Genomic DNA, 26,068 nt, shown 5'->3' with positions numbered 1-26,068 from the left:
CTGATTAGTCGTTTATGAAAATAAAAGAGAAAGATAATTAAAGTAGAAACTCTGAGAGAGTAGAAATTCGTTAAGCATTAACTCATGACTATCAAATACTGTAAGTGGATATGAGGAATAATCCTGTGCATACAAAGAATAATCTCTAAGAAGGAAGAAGTGGACGAAGTTTTTCCCAACGATAAAATTTTGAATTAATATTATTAAATTTTAGATTAATAATTTTAGAGAATAAACGGATGTGACAAAATTTCATTGTAATTTTGTACATTAATTTTGAATAAAACACGCGACTCACATCAACCAATTAACTGGTGTGAATACAAATAACACTTAAGTGACAAGCGTGTTTGTAACCCTTTCTAGGTTCTTCTTCAGGCTTTTTCTGGGCATTCCAGTTTCCGGAGACCTCTCTGAATTTGTTGTCAGACAATTGGAAAGCAGGACCCTTCCCCACTTCTTCACAACATGCTCCTGTACAAGAGGTACTGTACATAGACGACATCATTACTTTCTGGAGGACAACAGTGAATCTAACGCAATTTGTCGACACAATGAACGAGGAATCTCAAGAAACAGCCCATACTTTGTATGGGCTGTTCCTTGAGATTCCTCGTTCATTGTGTCGACAAATTCCTCGAGATTCCTCGAGGTTCCTTGAGATGGAACAACATATTCTCACCAGGGTCCACCTCCTAGACATAGACATCGCAATTGAAGGGTCAGACATAGGCACGTCTGTTTATCATAAACCGTGTGCTATCTCCACTTATATTCCGCTTGAATCATGTGATACTTTTCCATACAAGATAGCAGCATTCGGGGCCTTGCTTAGAAGAACGTTCATGCATTTTTCCACTCCACAAGCGATAGCACAGGAATTAAGACTTATAGAAGGGATAGCCAGGACACATGGTTACAACCTTATACGAAGATTATGTGAGCGTCACAGACGTACATAAAAAGCATTCACCAGTTCGATGGAAATACTGAGAAATAAACAGGAAAAAAATAAGAAAAGGATCCCCTCACTTTAATCCTCATTTGAAATCATTGTACACAATTGCCAAGAGACGTCGGATCAGTATTACCTACAGGAGAAGCTCCTCCATTTTCAACATACTGCGAAATGGAAAAGACCATCCTAACCCCGACAGACTACCAGGCATATATAACGTCTCCATCAGAGACAACAGATGTAATAGGGAAATAGTGTACGTTGGCTTCACTAAACGTTCAATGGGGTCAGGATACGATAGCATAAATCTGACATACAATATAGTAGGAGTACCACCGCACCGGATATTATGAAGGACTTACCGGACACAGAATTATCCTTACCACCTTGCACCTGGAACATCTCAAATGGTTAGAAGCCATCGAAATTATTAAGGCTTGATGAGGAACCACCTGCATTAATTTTAGAGATGAGACGTGTCTGTCGATGGCATAGCAGACTATACTAGACAACGATATTTAATTTTCAATCATATTTAGAGGGGAATGCATACACAGAAGTTCTTGCATTCGAACTCATCCTAAAGTTCGATCTTATTTAAATACTTACATTCGATTTAAATTCGAATGTTAATTTAACTGCCAGGCTGTTTTTGATTAAGAAGAAGCCTAAAGAAGAGCCCAGAAGAGGTTAATTAAATATTTATAAAAATGATTAATAAAACATTAAAAACAAAGTATCTAGAAAATTGTGAGCATTATTACAGAAGACACGACATCAACAGAACTCGAGCAGACAAGCCATGATGCTTTGTGCACCAGGGCCTCTCTGATTCATTGAATTAAAAAGTGTAAATTTTGCTGCAAAACAGCTGTTAGATAGTGTGACATATGCTTCAAAACGCGATTTTCAATAATTTATTCTGCGTTTAAACAATTTAAAAATATAAGTGTTCATCAACAACATTATTACAGTTTTAATCGACTTTACAAGACGAACACAGCGATATGAATAAGTCAATACCGCCAAAAAATTAAATAATATGACTTTTGTATCTATACCCTTCAAATATACATGCACAAATTTATAATGTAGAAGGTATGGTTGCTGTATGTTTAAATTCTGTTCGTAGCATCCTTGTAATTCAGTGAAAAGATTCTTGGTAGACGACCAAACAGCAATTGATTAGAAAAACATTACAGTTTATTTAAAACAATTTTTTATTCAAATGCATTTTGGGTTGGTTTATGTTCCCAACCCCTCTTCAGTGCTGTTAAAAATANAGTAATTTTTCTATTATAATTTGATTCAAAAACGCAAAAATAAGCATATTAAATTTAAGAAACTCTCTGTAACTTATCTCTGCTTGCACTGATTAACAAGGGCTTTGTGTGAAATTTCAGAGTAAGGTGTTATTTTGAAGGTCAAGATAGATTGTCAGTGTATCCCACACATGACTAACAACTACTACTAATGTCAACGAGTCGTTAATTGTTTTATTGTCTTGTAAATGAAAACTGTTCCTGATTTAATCAGTCAAATTAAAATGTTATTTTATTGTACTTGGGAAAATATTTTGTTAGGTCTGATTAATTTTATATTTTAGTCACAGTTTAACTGGCATGCCTGACTCTCCCGTTTATATGCCGCGAATACTGTCATTCCGCAAAAATACGGTAATTTTTAAAAATTTTGTAAATAATAATTTCAAACCATTATTCCGACATTTCCTAAATAAAGCACTTGTTCGTCAGTCAAACAACATTTGTCTTCAAATTCAATATTTTTTTCTTCGACAACGTCACCCGTTTCTGAAAAAAAAAGTATTTAGCCCTAAATATATTTCAGTCATGTAATTTTTTAAGTAGCAAAATGAGAACTCACCGCTAACAACAACCCTTGTATCCTTTTTACCAATAGTTATATTATTAAGAGTTAATTTCTGATTGATATCTCTTTCTAAATAAATGGTATCGGGTTCGGCTTTGGCAGCCACTACAGACTGAAAAGATTTGTAATTACTTTTACAATTTACGAAATTTAAAAAGAATTATTTATTAAAATTTTATATTTAGTTTTGTCGTTTAGGCATTAAGATAGTGATTCTTTATGTAAATTAAGGGTTTGGCTAAGCCAATAATTGAATGAGATGGTGAGGAGAAGAGGAACAAAGTCTGAGTCAACTGATACATGAAAGTTTCTAGGTTCTGACTCAATTGCCACTCTTTCGAGCAGCAGGCTTTCCTTTTACCTGTTTACTTTATTAGAAATTCTGTAATTCACCTTGCATATAAAAGTGTGAAGTAGTATTTATGTTTTACGTATTAAGCATGCGGTAAATTTCAAAATGAAGATACGCACTACATTTCTGTAATTCGGTAAAGAATACCACCCTAACGTGGGAATGTTGAAACCAATGATGAGTACAGAAAAGATCTGACTGTCCATGGTAAAAAAATTAAATTAAATTAAGCAAAAATATTTGGATAAATTAATCTTGTTGTAAAACTACAGAGAAATAACAGAAATGTAAATCCATACCTCTCCTAGTCCATAATTGGCTGTTATTGTAACATGTTTTGGATTTGAAGTAACAGGATTACAAGTAAACATAACACCTGCAACATCCGCATTCACCATTTCTTGGATAACAACTGCCATCGGTAGGTTTAACAGTTGACCGTTTTGCCTGTAAATTAATCGTATTTTACAGTAAATTTACGTTCTAAATATGCAATAATTATTTAAAATATTATATTAAGTTAATTTTCATTAGGATATTTTCAATTATAGCAGTGTCTTGCCTCTGTACTGTACAGTACATCATACTTTTCCTATGAACAAAGTAGTCACGCCGGTCCTCTATCTATATCCTTCTAGGAATTATTATATGAATTAAAATAAAGTGATTATCGGCCCAAACCGGAGTTTGTGCATAGTTAACCGGGACCTGCTGAACCCATTATTTTCAAATCCGGTCTAGATTTTTATTTTATTTTACTCTGATCTCGAAAGTAAGGTAAGACAGTCAGACCGCGTACACCAGTGGGAATTTATCGGTCCAGAATGTTTGAAAATTGTAACCGAATTTTTATACTTCTAGTTACTCTTTCTGTTGTTTTGGATTAAATTTGATTGATGGAATATGGTAAGGTAATATTTGTGCGTTCAAGCAAGGGGAGTTTCTTCCAGAAGAACTTTCTATGGGAAATTGGTCGCTATTTAGATGTTAGAAACGTAAAGGAAACTCGAAAAACTGCACGTGTGCAAACCGTTGCTCAAGTACAAACCGCAACCACCTGCCAGTGTTCGGTGGTTTTATTCACACGGTCATTGGTGGTTTGCCTTAACGAAAAAATTAAAAGTCATCGATAATATGGACGAATTACATTAGTTGATTTATACCTTACTTGAACTTAAAGACATTTAAAACTCTACTCCCTAGCAGCATAAAGTAGGTGCTTTTCATTGTCTATTATGTAAGACTCATAATCGGGTAATAAGAGCAAGAAGCAGACACAATGTGGACAAACCGGTGAATCATAAAAATTTTTGGCTATATCCACTCCAATTCTTATCATCCGGTAATCCTTGTTTGCCAAACCCGTAATGATCATGTAAAGAGACCATCTTAATGCTGATAGGGAGGAAATAATTAAGGAAAATCACTATTATATTCTCCTCGCTCAACAATAGAATTTAAATTTACCTAATAATGATTTTTATCTTTCGATAATTTCAATGCTAGCATAATTGATATCAAGATTCTTACCTTTTGTATTCAATATCAGTAAATGAAAATTGCGATGCCCAACACTTCTTAACTGCAGTTAATATCTGATTAAAAAAACAAGTATATAAATACAATATATAAAGAATATAAAAGTAATCATAACTGTTACATTTCTATAAAAGTCACCATATTTTGTGCTTATCAAACACGAGTTATATGTGTTTAAAAGACAAGATGAACGAGATGCAGACTATGGAGCAAATTAAAAACCGATTTTTTATTGCGAAACTGACACTTACAAAACAGTTGTTTCACCATAAGTGCGGGGTATACGATAGACGGGGGTTACGCGGAGGTTTGCTTTCTTTTTAGCGAATTTCTTTGCGTTAAAGTTAATAANAGTGTTGTTTATGTTTTTTTTTTAATATTATTAACAAGTAACATTGTACTTTTAATAACAGCAATAATAACAAACTTAAAATATAGTCATAGACAAAGTTTAAATTAAACAGACGTATTAAGGCAAGCAAGTGCATAAAGGAGACAACAGCAGTGTCAATACTCCCCTATATAAAAAATTAATTCGAAATTATTTACATTTTTCAATCCGGAAATCCCGAGATAAGTTTCCATTTGACCGGCTGCAGACATATCTTCGCTATCTTCCCCTTAAAATTAAAAAAATAATAATAAATAAATAAATTAATTAATTAATATAGCATTTAATAATTTTAAATTTCTAGAAAAGTGTTAATTTTATCACAAAACTTAGAAAAGGTAAATTAGTCACTTTTTAATTGTATTTAGCAGTTTCAAACTTGAAAACGTCTCAAAGGTCTTGAGAATAAAAGCAGAGAACACAGAGTTGGTCCCGAGTGACTAACATGACTAACGGGCTGGCAAGTTGGAGCTTTTCTCACGTTCTTCATTTATATCAAAACTAAATTGGGGTACTTTTCCACAGAAAGTCCACGAGGGAATCACTCCGTTCGTTGAAACAAAAAAGAAAGCTTCACCATCGAGTGAAATCTTTCTTTTATTGTTTCAATTCAAACTTTCTTTCTGTAGATCCAAAGAGGAACTTTTCCTGTGCTTATAATTTCGACAGTCTTACAATAGGAGCAGCATAATAATAAAAACTGGGAGCATATTCAGGACAACAATATATTGACGAATTTTCCAGTAAAAACACGAAAATTCATAAATATCCATCCAATTTTTGTCGTCATCAAGAGTGCCTTCATTGCATTAGCAATCCGGCTCTCTGTTTGAGGTTTCTTTCATCTTATTTCTTAATCAACACTATGTTAATATTTCTGAAGTTTCATCTTTTACGAAGTTTGAAATAATACAATACTAAAAATACTGTATTAATTTTATTCTTACCGCAAGTCGATGACCTGACAGAAAATCTAACATTATTTAAGTCACTCGTGTAAATTGCTTTTAAATTTTTTTCAATTTCATCACAGATTATATTTGAAAGTGGGATCTCCGCAACTTCTTTCATAATTCTAAAAGTAATGTAAGGTAAAATGTTATAAAATAAAATCAAATTAATCATGTATGAAAACAATAAAATTTTCTACCTTTGACATTCGTCTTTTACATCACTTTTCGTTATCCTAATACAAAAATTTAATAAGTAAAATACAATATCTTGCATAAAAAGTTTTGTAAATAAAAATTTATATTATATACATCTTAAAATAATTACTAGAGATGTATTTTTAATAAATGTACTATGAAATGAACCTTGTTGTTCTCTACAAAATGCATACAAAACTATTTATAGAGTGTTGTTTATGTTTTTTTTTTAATATTATTAACAAGTAACATTGTACTTTTAATAACAGCAATAATAACAAACTTAAAATATAGTCATAGACAAAGTTTAAATTAAACAGACGTATTAAGGCAAGCAAGTGCATAAAGGAGACACAGCAGTGTCAATAATAATAAAGTATTTAAGTGCAGGTTGTATTTACCTACGTGTAATAAAAAAGAAGTTATTTTAATATTGATTTCCCCAATATCAGTACATGTTGTTTTATCAGAGACGGTATATGTAGCATATTTGTAATTAATTAAAACATGGTGTATATATACAATATATTATTTATCTTTTTCGCTGTAAAGGTATCATTTTAATTGAATTATAAGTAGCAACAGGTCGGAACACAAAAGTTACTACAAAACGTAAATGCTCGTACTGTACATTGATTAATTATTAATTCATCAAAAACGAAGTGAGCAGAGAAACTTCAGGGTGGACTAAGGTTGAGTTAAGATCATAAATGCCGGAACACCGAATATCTTCTCACACTTTAAAGTAGCCGGCAAATCTTCGTAACACGATCTTTGAACCGTTATAATTTTTTTTCGTTTGTACTGTACTACGGTTCTTCTTGAATGAATGAATAACGGAATCATTAAATACATTACTAGAAAGGAAACAACATTTAAATGTATACTAAATGAATATATGAGTGTAATACTGACATTTTGACAATTCCTTATGAAATTGTAAAAATGTCAGTGTTGTACTCGCGTATTCATTTAAAATTAAATAATATAAAAATGTATAAAGCTATTAAAATGTTTTTTTTTTAATATTATTAACAAGTAACATTGTACTTTTAATAACAGCAATAATAACAAACTTAAAATATAGTCATAGACAAAGTTTAAATTAAACAGACGTATTAAGGCAAGCAAGTGCATAAAGGAGACACAGCAGTGTCAATAATAATAAAGTATTTAAGTGCAGGTTGTATTTACCTACGTGTAATAAAAAAGAAGTTATTTTAATATTGATTTCCCCAATATCAGTACATGTTGTTTTATCAGAGACGGTATATGTAGCATATTTGTAATTAATTAAAACATGGTGTATATATACAATATATTATTTATCTTTTTCGCTGTAAAGGTATCATTTTAATTGAATTATAAGTAGCAACAGGTCGGAACACAAAAGTTACTACAAAACGTAAATGCTCGTACTGTACATTGATTAATTATTAATTCATCAAAAACGAAGTGAGCAGAGAAACTTCAGGGTGGACTAAGGTTGAGTTAAGATCATAAATGCCGGAACACCGAATATCTTCTCACACTTTAAAGTAGCTGGCAAATCTTCGTAACACGATCTTTGAACCGTTATAATTTTTTTTCGTTTGTACTGTACTACGGTTCTTCTTGAATGAATGAATAACGGAATCATTAAATACATTACTAGAAAGGAAACAACATTTAAATGTATACTAAATGAATATGTGAGTGTAATACTGACATTTTGACAATTCCTTATGAAATTGTAAAAATGTCAGTGTTGCACTCGCGTATTCATTTAAAATTAAATAATATAAAAATGAATTGTTATTAATTTAATGGAATTAAAAACTATTGTAGATAAGGGAAATATTCGTGCATAATTATTTCCACAGAGAGTTGTACGTGTTTTAATTTCTCTAAAAATATTAGGCTATAATTGAACTAACAATACAAAGTTGTATAAACAATTTAAAACATTCAAAAGCTTTTAAATTTATATCTAAAAATTGTTGAAATAATACAAACCGTGTTATTTTCTGTAAAGAAGAAACGATGTCTTTCATTCTATTTGTATCCTGAAATATTTTGTAGGCTTTCGTCGTCACGACAACACCTTTGGGCACTATGAACTAATAAAAACATATAAACCAAACTTAATTTTGCATTGTTTTATGAAGAAAAAGTGAATGATAAATTACAAATTAAAAACACATGTTTATCCTAGTATCTTCGGATTTAACTAATGTTACGGGTATAGTACAGTATATTCATATAGTCTACTTTAAATCTTATATATATATATGTATGTATGTATGAACGCTATACATAGTACATATAACGTACAGTATCTATAATGAAGTTTCTAAGAAAATCGATTACGAACTTGCAGCAGCCATCGTGTTTGCGTATTAGTAAATAAATATGTTCGTTGTTATTCTTTTTCAGTGTATTCAGTATACTGTATTGAACAAAATGGTTATGCAATATTTTCCTGATTAACCGAATATATTCTTCCGAAAATACGACTAGAGGCAGCTGTTTTAATTTACAATTTTATAAAATATTTTTATATAAGAAAACTAATTAGCCTATATATATTATAAATTATACATATTTACGTTTTTGTTATCAGCAGCAATTTCTGTAAGTATTCCGAGAGAGGAACCTTTACCACCAGTTAATTCCGATACTTGACAATGTAACGATGTAAGTGGCACCACCAAAAGATTTTCTGTTTTATTAATTGCTAAAAATATTAAATAAAGAATACAATTTTATTTTTATATTCAATGTACAGTAACAGTTCGTTTTTTTCGGTAATCCGGAACACATGGAATTCCGCATTACTCCTGCTCCCATAAGAGCAGGAGTAACGAGCTCCTGTACTTTTTATAATTTATGTAGAAACACAGTAGGACAGAGCAATAATAATAATACTTTCTCAATTCTATATATCAAATGATCAAACGTTAAAAAATATAAGCAGAAAGCTGCCCAATTCGATTTCGCTAAAAAACGTTTGAGGGAACTTGGTTGACCAAATTTATGACTAGAATCATCAGTATGCCGACATTGAACACTTAAAAAAGCAATTGTCACTGCTTGGAACTCTCTTGAGACATCGATTATAAAAAAAACCTTGTTGGTAGCATGCCAATTTGCATTTTCGATGTTACCAGTAAAGGAGGTGTACAAATAAATTACTAAATTAAACTGTTTTCTAGTATATAATTCTTTTTACATTCATTTACTATACTTTTGTGGTGCTTAAAATCAGATTTTTTTACAATTTCTGCTGATTGCTGCATATAGGAAACTATGGGTTTTTAATGTTAGTATAGTAAATTTTCAGCGGTTCTATACTTTTGTAGAGCACCTTATTAACAAATTAGATGTAGACAACATAAAAACAGTATTCAGGGACACACAGAAGATCAGATACAGAATATTGTCAAGAATTTCAGCAGACTACAATTGATGAGAAAGTATAATATTCCCGAATTATCTACGGTGATTTATTCCTAAAATAAAGAGTTTCATTATTCAGATAGAAAAAAATAAAGTTAATATATTACAGAAAACATATTTTAAAAATTAATTGCTGTCGGTAGTGTGAAATCCAGAATTTTTACCGAATTTTTTGATTAATATCCCGCATTTTTATAAACCCCCAATTAAATTTTCATTTAAAACATAAAGTAAAATCTAACAAAAAAAAGGAAAATTTTCAATATCCTCTTTCGTTCAAAGTAAACATTCGTCCATTTCGAAAATAATCCCACATTCCAACTCCAAAGTTGATAGTAAGCATGGTCCCGGGGACAACTTTGACATATCCGCGTACCTTTTACCTCACAACAATTGATCACATGACCATTCTCCCACGACGAAACTATAAAAGCCACTTGCTTCCCCCTTCTCGGGGGAGTCGTTCATCTACCGTCACTTAGATACTGTGTCTTATTTTTATATATTGTGTTTTACGAATCTTGTATCCTACGAATATTGTGTCCTACGTATATTATTAATTTCCTCAAGAGAACTATCAACATAAAGAGGTATGGAACAAATTTTTGTGAACTCCCTCTCGGCCCCACGCGTTTTAGGGACTCAGAATTTCCCCTCGATAATAGTTATTGGTACCGTCTATGTAGATATCCAATAAATCGTTGTTTCCTTATTAAATTGGTGTCCTCTTTTACTCGTATATCGCCTGTCACCTTACCGACAGCACTCTTCCCTCCTCCACTCGACCCGAACAAGAAAATCCCGTCACCGCGGGATAATCTAAAAAATTTAAGCCATCTCTGGCAAGTGAGCAAGTCCCACCGACTTGAAAGCCGATCCACGGAGGTACGGCGTAGTCATACCCCCCACGGTTCTCACAGTAGATACTACAGAGAATTTACTGTAAAGAGGTTTAAACCTCCCACTCATATTGCAAATTTCATTATGAAACAAATTATAATTATAGATAATAAGGTACAAAAAATATTTAACCAAAAAATAACCAAAAACGTTAATATAAAGACCCAGTTTTCTCTTTACTTGTCCGTCATATTGTGATGTTGGTCGAATTCAAGATAGACCGAAAAAAGCCTCTTGAATATTCAAATTAAAATTTTTCTGTTTTATAATATACATTTTTAAATAAAATATTTCGAAATTAGTCTTGTGTAATACTTGATTATCTTTTCATTTTTAAAATTATCTTGCGAAAACGTTTTCAAATCGTCAGCATATTGCTTATCGATCGGATGATTGTTAAGACCTAAACGGTATAAATTCATTTATGGGCCTTATCAAATTCGGTATCAAAAGCCTTTGAAACCGGATCTACATATAAATTCACGAATAGAACCACGGATCCTATCAGATCCAGTATCAATGGCAATTAACTCGTTAACCAAACTTGTCAGTAGTCCTTATACAGAGTAAAAAAGTTGATTCTTTATGTTTTTTATGGAAAAAGTATAATTATAAATTTATCAAGAATTAAAATTTACTTACGTTTTTGTACGGGATAATATTTTCTTTTATTTTTCAAAATTTTTCTGTAAATATACATTCATTAATATTCCAATATTATACCGTAAGAATTAAAACATATTTTATACTTTACCCTTTTAACACAATTCCGTGACCCTTCTTTCCATTTTTGGACATAGTTACGTGTTTCAATTCGATGCCATTGGGCCATTTCGATTTCATAAATAACGTGGAATATATCTCGGAAGTAAATTTCAAATTATATGTTTCATCCTCTAACGTAAGAACATATAATTATAATTACATATATACATTTACAGGGCAGAAAATTTTTCATATTACATCTACTAAGTTTACTGTTCACTACATCTCATTAGTTATAGAAATTTGAAAGCTCTCATTAAAATTGTTAAGTGGATTATAAATCATATGTTAGAGTGATTCTATACAGCAAACTAAAGACCGTTTGTATAGATAATTCTATGGAATGAATAAAAGTTAAATAAAAAATATAAAACAAACTAAAATTTCTCACAACTTACCCAAGGAAAATTCTAAAACTTTATTCTGTATTTCATTCATATTTTCACTATCGGGTAGAATTTTACATTTGATCGAATGTAATCTACCGTTAGAATTCATTATATGACCGTGATGAAGCCTAAAATGTAAGACTTTAAATAATTTATCATTTTATAATACATAGAGATATTATTACGTTTAAATATTAAATTACCTTTTTATAACATTATCAACACTCTCAATTCCTATGTGTAGTAAAATCCCATGCTACATAGAAATACAGGTTGTATATTATTATATTAACATACAAATAAAATTTATGTAATGACATAAATTCGGGGGTGGAATATCTATATTTATTGATGTTAGTGTATGTGTGTGTGGGGCACGATTTTTTCACCTTTTTTGAAGCTTAATAAATCTTGTGTTTTGTGTCGACAATTTCTGAAATTTTGCAGGAAGGAAGGTTTATTTATTAGGGTGATTTATACCATATTATTTTGTTTGTTAACCCTTCAATCCAATCCAATTATTCATTATGTTTAATTAAGGTATACAATACATCTAATTCTTATCTATTTCAAAAATATTTCTCTATTATTAATAAATAATTTAATGTTTTTAATTAATACTTACCTGCAAGTAAGCGAAAACGTGGCAAAATTGTTTTTCTGACGAGATCTTTCCTAAATTGAAAAAAAAGTAAACATATATAATTATTAAACGAAATAAATATTGCCATATTTTAGTACTTTAATTAGGTAAAATATTGAAATTTATAAGTAAATAAGACGATAAAGTTAAGAAATGTTCTTAGAAGTACGCTTTAATATAGTGTTTATCCAATAGTGAAGCTTGAAATTTAAGGGTCATCCTGAAAGTTCTAATCTCTTTACTGCCTCACTAAATACAGATATTATTTATTTCCAATATCTTATGTTTTACTGAATGGTTATATAGTTTCTACTGAAGTCTCAACTTTCCGTTAATAATAAATATTCTAGTATCTTTGTGAAATAATAAACAAAGTCAGGAACGAAGATTGAATGAATAATGGAATAATACATACGAAGATTTCTCATTTTGGTTCCCCATAAATGCAACTCCTTCTCTTTATCTGATCCTTCTAACTTAATCGTTCCTCTCATTTGCCCGTGTTGAGTGTAGACGTCCATTAATTCTCGTGCTCTAAGCATAAGAAATTAGATATGAAAATGGTAGAAAGTTCCTCAGCCTCATAAAACATTATTATCGGAGGTGTAATTAAAACAACTGCAAAAGCGGTTCAAAAATTAGTTAAGTGAATCGATAATCTAAATCAGTGTTTTTCAACCTTTTTGAATACGCGACCCCTTTACAAGTTAAAAAATTCTGGCGACTCCCCTAGGCCATATTGAAACTATATCAGTGATTTAAAAATTTATGTATTTAATTTTCTTTCTGTTGAGAGAAATTATTGTTGACTAAAATGAGAATTTAAGAAGAATCGACAATAACTTAAGACACGTATAGTATGTTACTTTCTTCTTATAATAACAATAGGTTCGGAGTGCTGTTGACCTTTTATTATTTTTTTTATTTATTTAGTTTTTTTATGAGAGTTTTTCACTTCTACTTTTCTACTTATTACTTCTTTTTACAAGTCAGCTCAACACTTTTACGTTCATTTTCTGGGANCATAAGAAATTAGATATGAAAATGGTAAAAAGTTCCTCAATCTCATAAAACGTTATGATCGGAGGTGTAATTGAAACAACTACAAAAGCGGTTCATAAATTATGTAAGTGAATCAATAATCTAAATGAACCTTAGCAGAACAATTGAAAATAGATCTGTGAAGATTTTTTGGCTGTTAGAATTTGCTGTTATTTAGCAAACGTTTTCAACCTAGTCCAATAAGCGACCTCAGGCTACAATTTTTCTTGGAACATATTTTACCGTTAAGTATCGTTTTAAAATAGAATACAATAAATTAATAACAGCTTTTAAATATTTGAATATAAAGCAAAAATAACAAAAATTAATAGCGAGGTTGCGGTCGAAGTTTTCATCTTTAAAACGTGAACGTCGACGTTTGACGTTTACGTTTTACAGATGAAAACTTCGGCCGCAACCACTCTAATATAAATAACGAATAACAGTAAAATGTAAAAATAAATAATCTATATTTACCTGGAAACGTTGCCGAAGAGTGAAAAGAATGAAGCGTGATCTAAGGCGTTTGCCATGGCATCTTTATCTATGTCGCTAGTGAAATCGTACACGTCTGATAGAACTGACCACCTATCGAAAAAGTTTATTAGATCATTTCTTTCTTAATAAGGATAATATCCTTTTTAACTATTAAATGAGTTTGTCTAAACAATACTTTATAACTATATTTTAAGTTACGATACAAATTCACCGCGCAACACCTGTTTTTATGAAATAATTATGTCGAATGCAGCTATATACTTACACAAAACTGAATTTGACGTGAATCACTCTGCCATCGTTTTCCCTAAATAAAATAATACAGTTAATATTTATCAATGTGTAAAATATTATCGAAATAATAATAAAAGTTATAATAGCTATGTTAAACGACTTTATTACAAATACTGAGAAGGCTTTCTTCATGCTTGTTATTTAAGATTTTTCAATTTAGCATTACACTCAAGTGAGAAAAAGTTTCAGAGGAACATTCGACAACGTTAAATTAAAGTTTGACAGTATATCGTTGGAATATCTTCGTTAGATTGTTTAAATGGGAATTCCCTTCATAAAGATATTAATTTATTTACTTGCCTATTTGACCCGTAGTGATGATCCCCATCAAAACTTCTCTTAAAATTTTGTACGCAGTTTAATTCGAAATATTGTTAAAAACTTTAAACATTTTATTTAAAAAATAGTTACCTGAGAAGACCGTTGAAAAATATCCTCCATATTCTGAGAGGCGATAGACATTGCAGTCGTAAACCGGCCGCTTGGAAGTAACGGTCGTCCGTCGTTCTACCCGTTTCTTGCAGAACGTAAACTTTGCCGTTGGTAAGTCTAAGATATAGCCACGCTTCGGCCATCCTATCGTCGATCCTGGCCACTCTCACCAGCAAACATTCCTTCTTCGAATTAACCCCGTATATCATCACTTCGTCCTCTTCCTAAAAGATTCTCTTATATTATACTAGTTTCAAAATCCAATGTAAGAGATATAAAATCTGCTATGACTGATAATTACCCTTATTAACTTTCATTACATTTAATTTTAACAGTTTCACAAATGCCCGAGTGGATACAATCAAGAATTTGTACAGTTGTTGCGAGGTGGCTCTGACTAACTCACTTATCACATAGTGTATTCCATTTTCTTCCTTTGTCTTACACCTGTGACTGGACGACAGCGCACTCTTGGGTCAGTTCAGAGATCATCTGTGAATTTTTGGCTCACAAGATCCATCGAATCGAGTAAGCGGCAGCGTACGTAGGACTTTTACAAAGTAAGGAATGAAGGAGAGAAAATAAGAGAGGTAGGGATGTCCGAAAGTGATGCTCTCAACCAACAAAGTACGATAAGCAATAAACATTTAATTAATTTAATAACAAAGGGAAAATATTACACTCAAGATATAATATATATATTATATTATGGAATTAGCATATAGAGTAAGTTTACTCTATTTACTATCTCTATTATCTACAGTTTGTTTGCTATTCGCGCCCAACTTCCTCGAGAGAGAGAGAGAGAGAGAGAGAGAGAGAGAGAGAGAGAGNCTGCTAGATTATTTAACTCCTCTGAGTACGTCAATAACATTGGATTGTGTTGGACCATAAATTCAACAAATGCATTGAAACAAGATAACAGATTCATGGATGGGTATAGACTTTCAAAATCCATCACTGTCCCTATTTCATCATTCATTAAAGTTAAGTCTTGCAACTCTTTTACCGCTTTATTTGGATCATGAGCCACATAATTATTTTCCTCTAGCATTTCATAAATGTACTTTTTTAAGCACTTCTCTAGAACAGTGTTTTTCAACCTTCTTGAATACGCGACCCCTTTACAAGTTAAAAAATTCTGGCGACCCCCCAGGGCCATATTAAAACTATATCAGTGATTCTAAAAACTACGTATTTAATTTTCTTTCTGTTGAGACCTAAATATCGATTGGAAAACCAATTATACTGTAAAATAAACAGGTACAGCCTTCTCACTGAAATTGTAGTTTTTTTTATTGTAGTGTAGGACCTACAAACACTTGTTTTTTTCTTTTACCCGCGACCCCCATGTAAGACTTTGTGGGTCGCAACCCCCAGGTTGAAAAACACTGATCTAAATGAACTTTAGCAGAAGAATTGAAAATAAATCTCTGAAGACATTTTTTGACTGTTAGAATTTGCTTTTATTTAGCAAACGTTTTCATCCTAGTCCAATAAGCGATCCTCAGGCTACAATTTTTCTTGGAACATATTTTACCGTTAAGTATCGTTTCAAAATAGAATACAATAAATTAATAACAGCTTTTAAATATTTGAATATAAAGCAAAAATAACTATAATAAAAATAATTAATAGCGAGGTTGCGGTCGAAGTTTTCATCTTTAAAACGTGAACGTCGAACCACCGCTATCTTGTAAGCGGCGCTCGACGTTTGACGTTTACGTTTTACAGATGAAAACTTCGGCCGCAACCACTCTAATATAAATAACGAATAACAGTAAAATGTAAAAATAAATAATCTATATTTACCTGGAAACGTTGCCGAAGAGTGAAAAGAATGAAGCGTGATCTAAGGCGTTTGCCATGGCATCTTTATCTACGTCGCTAGTGAAATCGTACACGTCCGATAGAACTGTCCACCTATCGAAAAAGTTTATTAGATCACTTCTTTCTTAATTAATAAGGATAATATACTTTTTAACTATTAAATGAGTTCGTCTGAACAATACTTTAGAACTATATTTTAAGTTACGATACGAATTCGCCGCGCAACACCTGTTTTTATGAAATAAATTATGTCGAATGCAACTATATACTTACACAAAACTGAATTTGACGTGAATTACTCTGCCATCGTTTTCCCTAAATAAAATGATACAGTTAATATTTATCAATGTGTAAAATATTATCGAATTAATAATAAAAGTTATAATAGCTATGTTAAACGACTTTATTACAAATACTGAGAAGGCCTTCTTCATGCTTGTTATTTAAGATTATTCAATTTAGCTTCACACTCAACTGAGAAAAACTTTCAAAGAAACATTCGACAACGTTAAATTAAACTTTGACGGTATATCGTTGGAATATCTTCATTAGATTGTTTAAAGGGGAATTCCTTTCATAAAGACATTCATTCATTTACTTGCTTAATTGGCCCGAATTGATGTTCCCCATAAAAAATTCTCTTAAAATTTTGTACGCAGTTTAATTCGAAATATTGTTAAAAACTATAAACATTCTATAAAAAATAGTTACCTGAGAAGACCGTTGAAAAATATCCTCCATATTCTGAGAGGCGATAGACATTGCAGTCGCAAACCGGCCGCTTGGAAGTAACGATCGTCCGTCGTTCTACCCGTTTCTTGCAAAACGTAAACTTTGCCGTTGGTAAGTCTAAGATATAGCCACGCTTCGGCCATCCTATCGTCGATCCTGGCCACTCTCACCAGCAAACATTCCTTCTTCGAATTAACCCCGTATATCATCACTTCGTCCTCTTCCTAAAAGATTCTCTTATATTATACTAGTTTCAAAATCCAATGTAAGAGATATAAAATCTGCTATGACTGATAATTACCCTTATTAACTTTCATTACATTTAATTTTAACAGTTTCACAAATGCCCGAGTGGATACAAACACGAATTTGTACAGTTGTTGCGAGGTGGCTCTGACTAACTCACTTATCACATAGTGTATTCCATTTTCTTCCTTTGTCTTACACCTGCGACTGGACGACAGCGCACTCTTGGGTCAGTTCAGAGATCATCTGTGAATTTTTGGCTCACAGGATCCATCGAATCGAGTAAGAAATGAAGGAGAGAAAATAAGATAGATAGGAATGTCCGAAAGTGATGCTCTCAACCAACGAAGTATGATAAGCAATAAACATTTAATAACAAAGGGAAATTTTACATGCAAGATATACTGTATATATTATATTATGGAATTAGCATATAGAGTAAGTTTACTCTATTTACTATCTCTATTATCTACAGTGTGTTTGCTATCCGCGCCCAACTTCCTCGAGAGCGAGAGATAACTCTAACACAACTTTTGCGTGTCAATATAAATACCTGGATCCCCGAGCCTCAAGAGGCGGAGGAGAGTCTAATTACTTGTATTGACGAATCTTGGTAATAATTCGTAATGTTAATGGTCATAACTGATCGAAGTTCATTTGTTTTTAATCCGGACGGCGGTTGAATTGGTGGGGATGGACTGAATTGAAACTGGGATTAACTAAACTAGACAGAAAGATGACTCCTGAACTGAACGACCTTTTCAATCTTTGCTGGTCTTTTTATGTGTTCCGTTCTGTTCTCTTTCCGAGTCAAGATGTTACCAAAGAAGCAATATCGTAAGGACAACCTCATCAAATCTCGTATTTTAATCCCTACTTCCCAAAGAAAATCGTATACTCTCCTCTTCCCTGGAAGAGGAGTCATTTAGAAAGAAAATGTTATCATAGACAGAATCTGAGTACTTCTTCGTTGATTTTTCCCATTTTTTGCGCTGTTTATTTAAGCAGTTTATTGAATTAATACTTTAATTCAACAAACTATTGCCCGGGATCCCACACATTTAAATAGGGGACAGTTTACTGTACAAGTAATTACCATTGTTTTAAGATTATTTCTATCGTACCATTACTAAAAAAATCATTTTTCTTTTATTTTTGTGAATTTATTTCCCTTCCATAAAACTAAACTTTCGTACACAGACCTATTGCATTTTTATGTGTTTTGTTTTAGGATTAATCCTACACAACAGGATTTAAAAATAACAATTATTCTTATGTTATCAGATATCTACCTATATAAATCCAGTTCTTTCGGTTGTTTTTCAGGTGTACACATATGCGTGTGAGCCTTATTGACGATAAAATGCCTAAAAGATAGTCGAAACTGTCACGAAATATATCTGTATCAATGGATCATTGGAAAGCTTATTACTGTCCGATATACAGTACGTAAGCTTCCTTAATTAAAACTCGAACTCCCTCACTCTTTCTTGCTGATTTCATCTTCCCTACAAACTCCCAAATCCTTCTTCCGATCTGGACAAATTTCTGCTTAGTTACTGGTTGGTACATTACAGGAAACATGGCTACCATAAAACTCGGACCACTCACTCTCTCTGGTTTCATCCTCTAATCCCTAACCTTTCGTGCTATCTGAACAAATTTTGCATAGCTACTCTTTACAATTTTTCAAAAACATACTTTACTCTAATACTGGAACCCTCTCTCTTTTCCATTATTTTATCCCCTACATATTGTCAAACCCTTTAGACGATTAGAACAAATTTTGCATATCTCTGCCTTAACCCCAGAATTACGAATCTCAAAAGATTCCTTATTAATTCCTAATAAATATTAATTTAAACTAAGTACTTACTCTGTACAGGTCACAGTTTCGAGGACATTCTAGTTTCCATTCCACAGGGCTGGGGAATGTGCCCGCTTTGACTAAATCGTCGTCATCATCGAAGTCGTGAAAGTGAAGTCTGGGTTTGAAGATAAACTCGTAAAGTTTTAAAAACAAAATCAAAAATACCTTCTTGATTGTCAGTGGTTCTGTCGGGATTAAATAATAATCGTTACGCATTAGACCAATTTCTCATTATTATTTTTTATTGAAATAAAGAGATTTTTGCACTTGGACTTCACAAAAAAACACATGGCTGACTTATACGCGGTTGATTATAAAAATGTAAAAAACCTTAACTCTTTTGTTCGTAACAGATTGCATCTTTTTGTATATTTTTTTATTATAACAGTTATTACGAAGATCCCGCTTATAGGAAATGCTCGGAAGCTACGTTATCAGTGAGATAGGCTCACTTTCCCTCAATACACAACGCTCTTTCAGATGCTAGCGACGATCGAATTTACAGCGTTTTTCTTGATTTAACGCTTTTTTCATATATATTATCAGTAATTTTAACGAATGGCTAAGCGGTTAAGACCCAATTAAAACACATTTCAACCCCAATATAAAGAAAAAGTCTTTTGAATGTTATTCAAAAATAGGACATGTTTTCATTCCGAAGATCTCTCTGACTTTTACATATTATTAGTAAAGTCTTGGAAACTCGACATTCTGTAAAACTCGTTGTGTGGTCAAAAAATACACGTGTTTGTATTTGCAGGACACATTTTTCAAAGTCAAAATAAATAGTCTCTTTCCTCTATTCAAATACTAAAATCAAACACAAGAACGACTGTTATATAACAAAGAATTTGTAACTAAGGGTCAACGTACAAAAAATACAATTTGTTTGTTTGGGAAATACACAATGAAAGTATTATCGGATAACGTATTAAGTGTAAAGAACAATGACGAATTGCGAAGATAAATGCGAAGATAAACTTCGTTATTTTCGATTAAAAAAATAGAATATAGAATAAACTAAGATTATTTCATTAACGATAAAATCAGAACTTACGTTGCATCAAATATTATTAATAATACGTGAACACTAATAAACGTATTTACTGGCCAGATTCATCCAGAAAAGCACAAAGGACTAACAGAAGCGTGTTGTCTGGGGAATCGGGGGTGTATAAAAACGTGAGAATGAGTAAAAGAAAGGTGAGATCAATTTCGGTAGAAACATATAATGGGAAATAGAAAAGAGATCTTACCTGAATCGGATACGAAGAAAAAGCGTCCAAATAAAGTCTTCAGAAGAGACATGTCGCGATAGGTCTTTACTCGGTGGATATCTCGCCGATTTTATCGCGTTGTTGACCTTTTCTCGCGATAATCGCCGATAAACTCTTTCTCTCTCTGAAAACGCCTCCTTGCTTAACCGTTTTCTATACCTGTAGGAGTGAAATGCGCGAGTCTATTGTTTTACTTAACGCGCATGCAGTTTAGTCGAATGACCTTTGTGCTTCTTTACACAAAATTATTACTCGTTTGCAGCACGTAATTAGAAAAAGTTCTTATAATTGATGCTAGTGTTAACCGTAAGCTAGGATAAAATTTTTCTTTTTCCTACGACGGCTATTAGCAATAAAAGAAATAAAATATTTGTGAGATTAGCAGTGGGCCACGGGTAAATTCCCAAATTACCACTTACTCTGCACGGGGCGGTAAGGCACGATCTCGGGGTCGTTGGATGGCTAGGAGGGCAAATCGAGTGGTGAGTTCGTAGGTAAGTCGGCAGGTGTCCTTAAATGACAGGTGACAGGTTAACAAAATAACAAAGCATTTATTGAATAACTAAATCTAAGTTACAGAAATACTAAGGTTAAATGCGGTTATATTAAAATATTTACAGAAACTGGCGGAGAATTTCGTAACTATGTCGCTGACCTAATTTCTAGTTTGAGAGAGAGCGCTTTTACAAATTCTAAATCCCCTAAATACCTCTCGGCGTAATAAAGAGTTGGCGTAATCGTCTATATGGAAGAGGTAGGAGTCCTCGGTATTGTCTTCTCCCTGTAGCTGGATCGGGTCTGCTGTATGGAGGTTCGGAAATCGAAGTGGCACTATCACCAAGTAAAACGTCCTATGACGAATCGGCCTGAACTTCCGTTGTAATGCCCTTTTATAGCCTTGTCGTGAGAAAGCGGACACGTGATTTACTTTTGTTGACGATGACTGTGCATTCTTCACACCTAAGTGTAAACTTTCCCAGCTAGTTGTTACACAATCGGTGAAATCCGATGGAGTTCGAATTCTTCGGGTTTTTTCCGAGGATATTTACAATTAACAGAAAATTTAGATTTTTAAGACGCCCGTAAAAATCCGCGAGTTCACATATGTACGCGTCTTTTTTGTTTTTATGTGGAAACAGTTCTGAGAGGCCCGTGAACCTCTTTCCTTTCTAAGAGCACTGAGGGATTCAGGATGTAAGTCAATTCTGTATATTAACATTGTTTTGTAAGCGAAAGTTACCACGAACAGTATTTGCACATAGTTGCTATGTGTACATAGCAAATATGTGTAAATACTGTTCGTGTACTATGTGCTATGTATATTTAGCAACTATGTGTAAATACTGTTCGTGTACTATGTGCTATGTATACATAGCAACTATGTGTACAAGGTGGTTTGTAATTCACGCAAAATTTTTATTTTAAATTATTTTTAACTATATGAGACAAAAATAAAATTCAAAAAGCATAGTGTACAGAATTTATTGTCATTTAATGAATTACGTTTTCGAAATGACTCGCAATAATAGTTTTTAACCGATTTGAAACATTTAATAACGGTTACCTTTATTACTGTTATCAAATGTTTAAAAAATCACCATTATTTCTGTTTTTATTGTATCTATCAACACTTCAATAGTAGTAGGAGCATTGTGGTGTGCTCTGTCTTTAAGGTAGCCGAATAAAAAGAAATCACATGCGTTTAAGTCGGGTCTATGAGGCAGTCACTCCACTCCCCCACCATTATATTTTTCATTATCTAATTGGATTATTCGCTTTTAAAACATACCATAAAAGCTTTTGTACATTTGCTTTGAGCAATGGGGCCTTGAGCCGTCTTGCATAAACCACGCGCGATTATGTTTATGCTTCACAGATGAAACTTCTTTTTCAAGAATTCAACATATGCAGCAGAAGTAACGTTCTTTTTGATGAAAAATGGCCCTGCTAGTACTAATAGTCACACCAATGTTGGACGTACTGATGTCTGCACAGACGAACGTGCATTTAGATTGCAGCCGTACATTTTCGAATAACATTTGATACCCTGCCAAATATTTAGAACAATAATATAGATTTCTGCTTTCAATGGTGTTTCAACGGTGTTCTATATGTTAAACGAGCACCCGACGTTTTTAAAAGAAAAGAGTGTTGCTACGACTAGAAAAACATGTATTGCTTTGAACTAAACATTTTCATATCCCAACACAGTTGAAAATGATTTTTCAAATTGAAAAGAATCGCAACTTTCAATGGAAAGGAGCTGTATGAAGCTGTGTATTTTTGTAAGGCAATATATTATTATTGTGATGTTATTCCAAATCTGAATGTCGTCACGAAACGTTATTAATAGAATATAAACAATAATGTATTCATTTCCTATTTCCATGAATATTTTGACAAAATTCGTTTTGTTTATTAAAAATTTTCATGCATCCTCAATACAGTTTTATACATTTTCAAGCATCGTATTTTGTCTATTATATAAATTGCAGGAAATTGAACTTATACAGTAGAACCCCTATAACACTAGATAATTCGTGTTATATGAATTCCATGTCGTACGAGTCACTTAGATTTTACAAACACGTGTGCCAAGCTGTGAACGGTTCACGTACTTATAAAATGTAAGTGACTCGTACGACATGGAATTCATACAACACGGAATTATCTACAGTGTTATAGGGGGGTCTACTGTATTTCTTCTACAATTATCATTATTTTTAAAGTACTGTAGAATATTCAAGCTGTTTTTAAAGCGTAAGTTGTGCAGAAGTTTAGATTAATTTATTTGATATTATAAAATACATGTATAAATGCGTTATATATTAATAGACAGTGACAAGGAATAAATTTTAAAGTAGAATATTCAAGCTGTTATTAAAGTATTTCGATGACATGAAATTATCTTTACACGGCATTTTAGAGTGAAACATATGACAGATATATTAAATTAAAATGAGAAAGAATTCATGTAAAATATTTCCAAATTTACTTTCTGGTCTGACCCAACCCATTCTACGTGTGATTGAAAATGTCCTCTTAGTAACCACAAGGATACAACATACAAAACGTAAAAAAAATGTTCACATCTATAAGAATAATTCGTATTTAACGGTCTGTTAATTCAAATAATAAAACAGTTATTAAAACATAAATTTATAAGAAATTTCACTATATTAACATATATAATTACTGTAACTAATTAACTAAAATGACACTGCACTAAATTTAAATTTAAAAAATTTTATCGTGAAGATCCTTATTTAGAGTTGCGGATACCCAACAACAACGTAGGTAAGCCTCTAAAACAATACGAGATAGAGTGTTTTATGAGTTTTCCTATTATCTTAATTTGTTTAAATATTCGGTACGATCTCAAAGCAGGTTTACTTGAATCAATGCGGATGTATGACGATGCGTTGTAATAAGTGATTAGCATAATTGTAAATACTGTAGTGTAATTTTAGACTGTACTCGGACATCAACAAATCAATCGAAAGTTTGGTTATTCTAGTACGGTTCTGAATACTTATCCAAAAAATATTTTGGCAAGTTTTTGCTTAAATATGCTTCGAGTATGTGAAATTTAGTACTGGAGCTGCCTTGAGTAAATTAATATGCTTACTGCAAGATTCAGAACCATTAAGCTTAAATATTAAAAATATGCATGCATGGATAAAACTACGATAATAAACTAAATATGAAATGTGTCCATTCCGGTGAAGATTATCATCATACAAAGACGAAAATTAAAATCAAAATTCCAAAGCCTTTATTGTTCATGCCATTTTTTAACCTTGTTGTCAGTGATGCAGCGTCATTCTGAAAAAAAACATTAATATTTTTTAATCGATTTTAAAGTCACTTTTGTTAAAATCAAGACTTACTTACGGGATAAGTGGACGATACCAATTTTAATATACATCCATTCAGTTTATTTAATCAACATTAATGAAATCGGAAGTCGTAAGTTTCAGCTCACCTTGTGCAGGATGGATTAAAATATGATACCAAGCTATGGATGCCGCTCACTATCAGGGGTTATTGTCTAAATTGATGGGTGACAGGGAAGATCTGTTAAGTCAGGTTCCTGACACCACTTAGTATTATTAGACGTGTTCCTACTCGCGTTTACATATAAATAGTGCCCCTTTTCTTTAAAAGACCTCCCTTGAGGCATTCCCACTTCGGCAGATTGCCCAGGTGTTGCGTTGTCATAATAAAAAAAATAAATTATTAAATTTATAACCTAAATCATTAACGGAAATTTTATCAGATAAATGTATTTATCACAAAATCTATAACAAAGTGAACAATTAGAACAGTATGCATTATCAAAATAAGTTTTATTCAACTTTTGTCGCCTGGTATTCTTGCGCAAAGTAGCACTCCCATATAATATTAATTGAAACTCGTTATACCATGTCTGCCTTTTTGTTGTGACAAATAGCAGAGAAGATGTGTAAAATATATACAATGGTACTTTCATAACAATAAATGTAGTTTAAATTGCATTTGTGTAGTGCGGTTTAAAATAGCTTAAAAATATTTAATACAGTACGTAAAAAATTTATACTGTAATACAGTTTTAATTTAAACTTAAAATTTATTTACGTTTATTCTTCGTGAGTTTGTAAATAAAAAACTTTTGTCATGTAGTTAATAATATTACATATCAGATAAAGGGTTGTTTAATTGGTTATATTTTAAAATTTGAATTCACATTGAAAGTTATTCTTTTAAATATATAAAAAGAAAGTTTGTCTAAAATTATCAATAAAATATATTAGACTAAATATTTGACATCGAACAAGTCTACACGACGTTTATCGTTGTATCAGCCTAGGAAAGCAGTTTGAGCAATGTTATCTCACAAACAAAAGATTATAAGTGATTTATTGTACAGAAAAAAAAAATGTGAATAAAAGTACAAATAAAAAAAAGAAGCGTAATAAAGAAATTAAAGTAAACGAAAAAATAAGAAATAAAAGAATAATAAACTAAAATCAATTAGCATTAAAGCGAAAAAAGTCTTGGATAAATTAAAGTCACTCATTTGAGATTTGGTGCAGTGCAGTCTCCACTGAGGGAACTGCGTTTGAAATATAACATCGGTGAGTTGCTTGACACGGCTAAAAAAACATCTATTTGAAATAGTTACATAAACATTGAAAATTTCCGATTTGAAAAAAGGAATGAATTGAGCCGGTTTAATACCAATGCAGGGTCAGTAGCTCGTATACAGGTCCGCCTCAGAGGTGATCCTGGTTTGATACCACTTTGTCTCACTATGCTGACCCTCTGCAGAAAAACCGAATCGCCTAAGCGAAAGAAAAAAAGTTTTTTTGTCTCTGCCAACCGTTAAGCATACTTGACAGTAGTACTGTGGTCTTCACGTGGGGTATGCAAAGTGATACTTGAGAGTACACCAA

The 26,068-nt window shown here is 32.1% G+C and overlaps 1 protein-coding gene across 1 annotated transcript in view; it reads right to left on the bottom strand.

The window, feature by feature from the left end:
- LOC111613200 (uncharacterized phosphotransferase YvkC-like) overlaps positions 1 to 20,694 on the bottom strand; it is a 37,507-nt gene extending 16,813 nt beyond the window's left edge. The window contains exons 1-20 of the mRNA XM_023354546.1: positions 20,613 to 20,694; positions 19,363 to 19,541; positions 17,220 to 17,464; positions 16,782 to 16,823; positions 16,491 to 16,601; positions 12,829 to 12,947; positions 12,396 to 12,445; positions 11,974 to 12,026; positions 11,780 to 11,898; positions 11,371 to 11,512; positions 11,259 to 11,302; positions 8,867 to 8,994; positions 8,274 to 8,377; positions 6,281 to 6,316; positions 6,078 to 6,205; positions 5,289 to 5,359; positions 4,731 to 4,795; positions 3,500 to 3,647; positions 2,843 to 2,960; positions 2,672 to 2,769 (exon numbers count right to left, since the gene is read on the bottom strand). Of these exons, the coding sequence (XP_023210314.1) occupies positions 2,672 to 2,769; positions 2,843 to 2,960; positions 3,500 to 3,647; positions 4,731 to 4,795; positions 5,289 to 5,359; positions 6,078 to 6,205; positions 6,281 to 6,316; positions 8,274 to 8,377; positions 8,867 to 8,994; positions 11,259 to 11,302; positions 11,371 to 11,512; positions 11,780 to 11,898; positions 11,974 to 12,026; positions 12,396 to 12,445; positions 12,829 to 12,947; positions 16,491 to 16,601; positions 16,782 to 16,823; positions 17,220 to 17,464; positions 19,363 to 19,541; positions 20,613 to 20,664 (2,052 nt within the window). The 5' untranslated portion in view covers positions 20,665 to 20,694. The remainder of the gene's footprint in view (positions 1 to 2,671; positions 2,770 to 2,842; positions 2,961 to 3,499; positions 3,648 to 4,730; positions 4,796 to 5,288; positions 5,360 to 6,077; positions 6,206 to 6,280; positions 6,317 to 8,273; positions 8,378 to 8,866; positions 8,995 to 11,258; positions 11,303 to 11,370; positions 11,513 to 11,779; positions 11,899 to 11,973; positions 12,027 to 12,395; positions 12,446 to 12,828; positions 12,948 to 16,490; positions 16,602 to 16,781; positions 16,824 to 17,219; positions 17,465 to 19,362; positions 19,542 to 20,612) is intronic.
- Positions 20,695 to 26,068: the final 5,374 nt, after the last annotated feature.

Source organism: Centruroides sculpturatus, unplaced genomic scaffold (assembly GCF_000671375.1).
Source record: "Centruroides sculpturatus isolate CEXI.00-Female unplaced genomic scaffold, Cexi_2.0 scaffold1325, whole genome shotgun sequence".
NCBI classification, from domain to species: domain Eukaryota; kingdom Metazoa; phylum Arthropoda; class Arachnida; order Scorpiones; family Buthidae; genus Centruroides; species Centruroides sculpturatus.
This window is presented reverse-complemented; position numbering and strand designations above follow the sequence as displayed.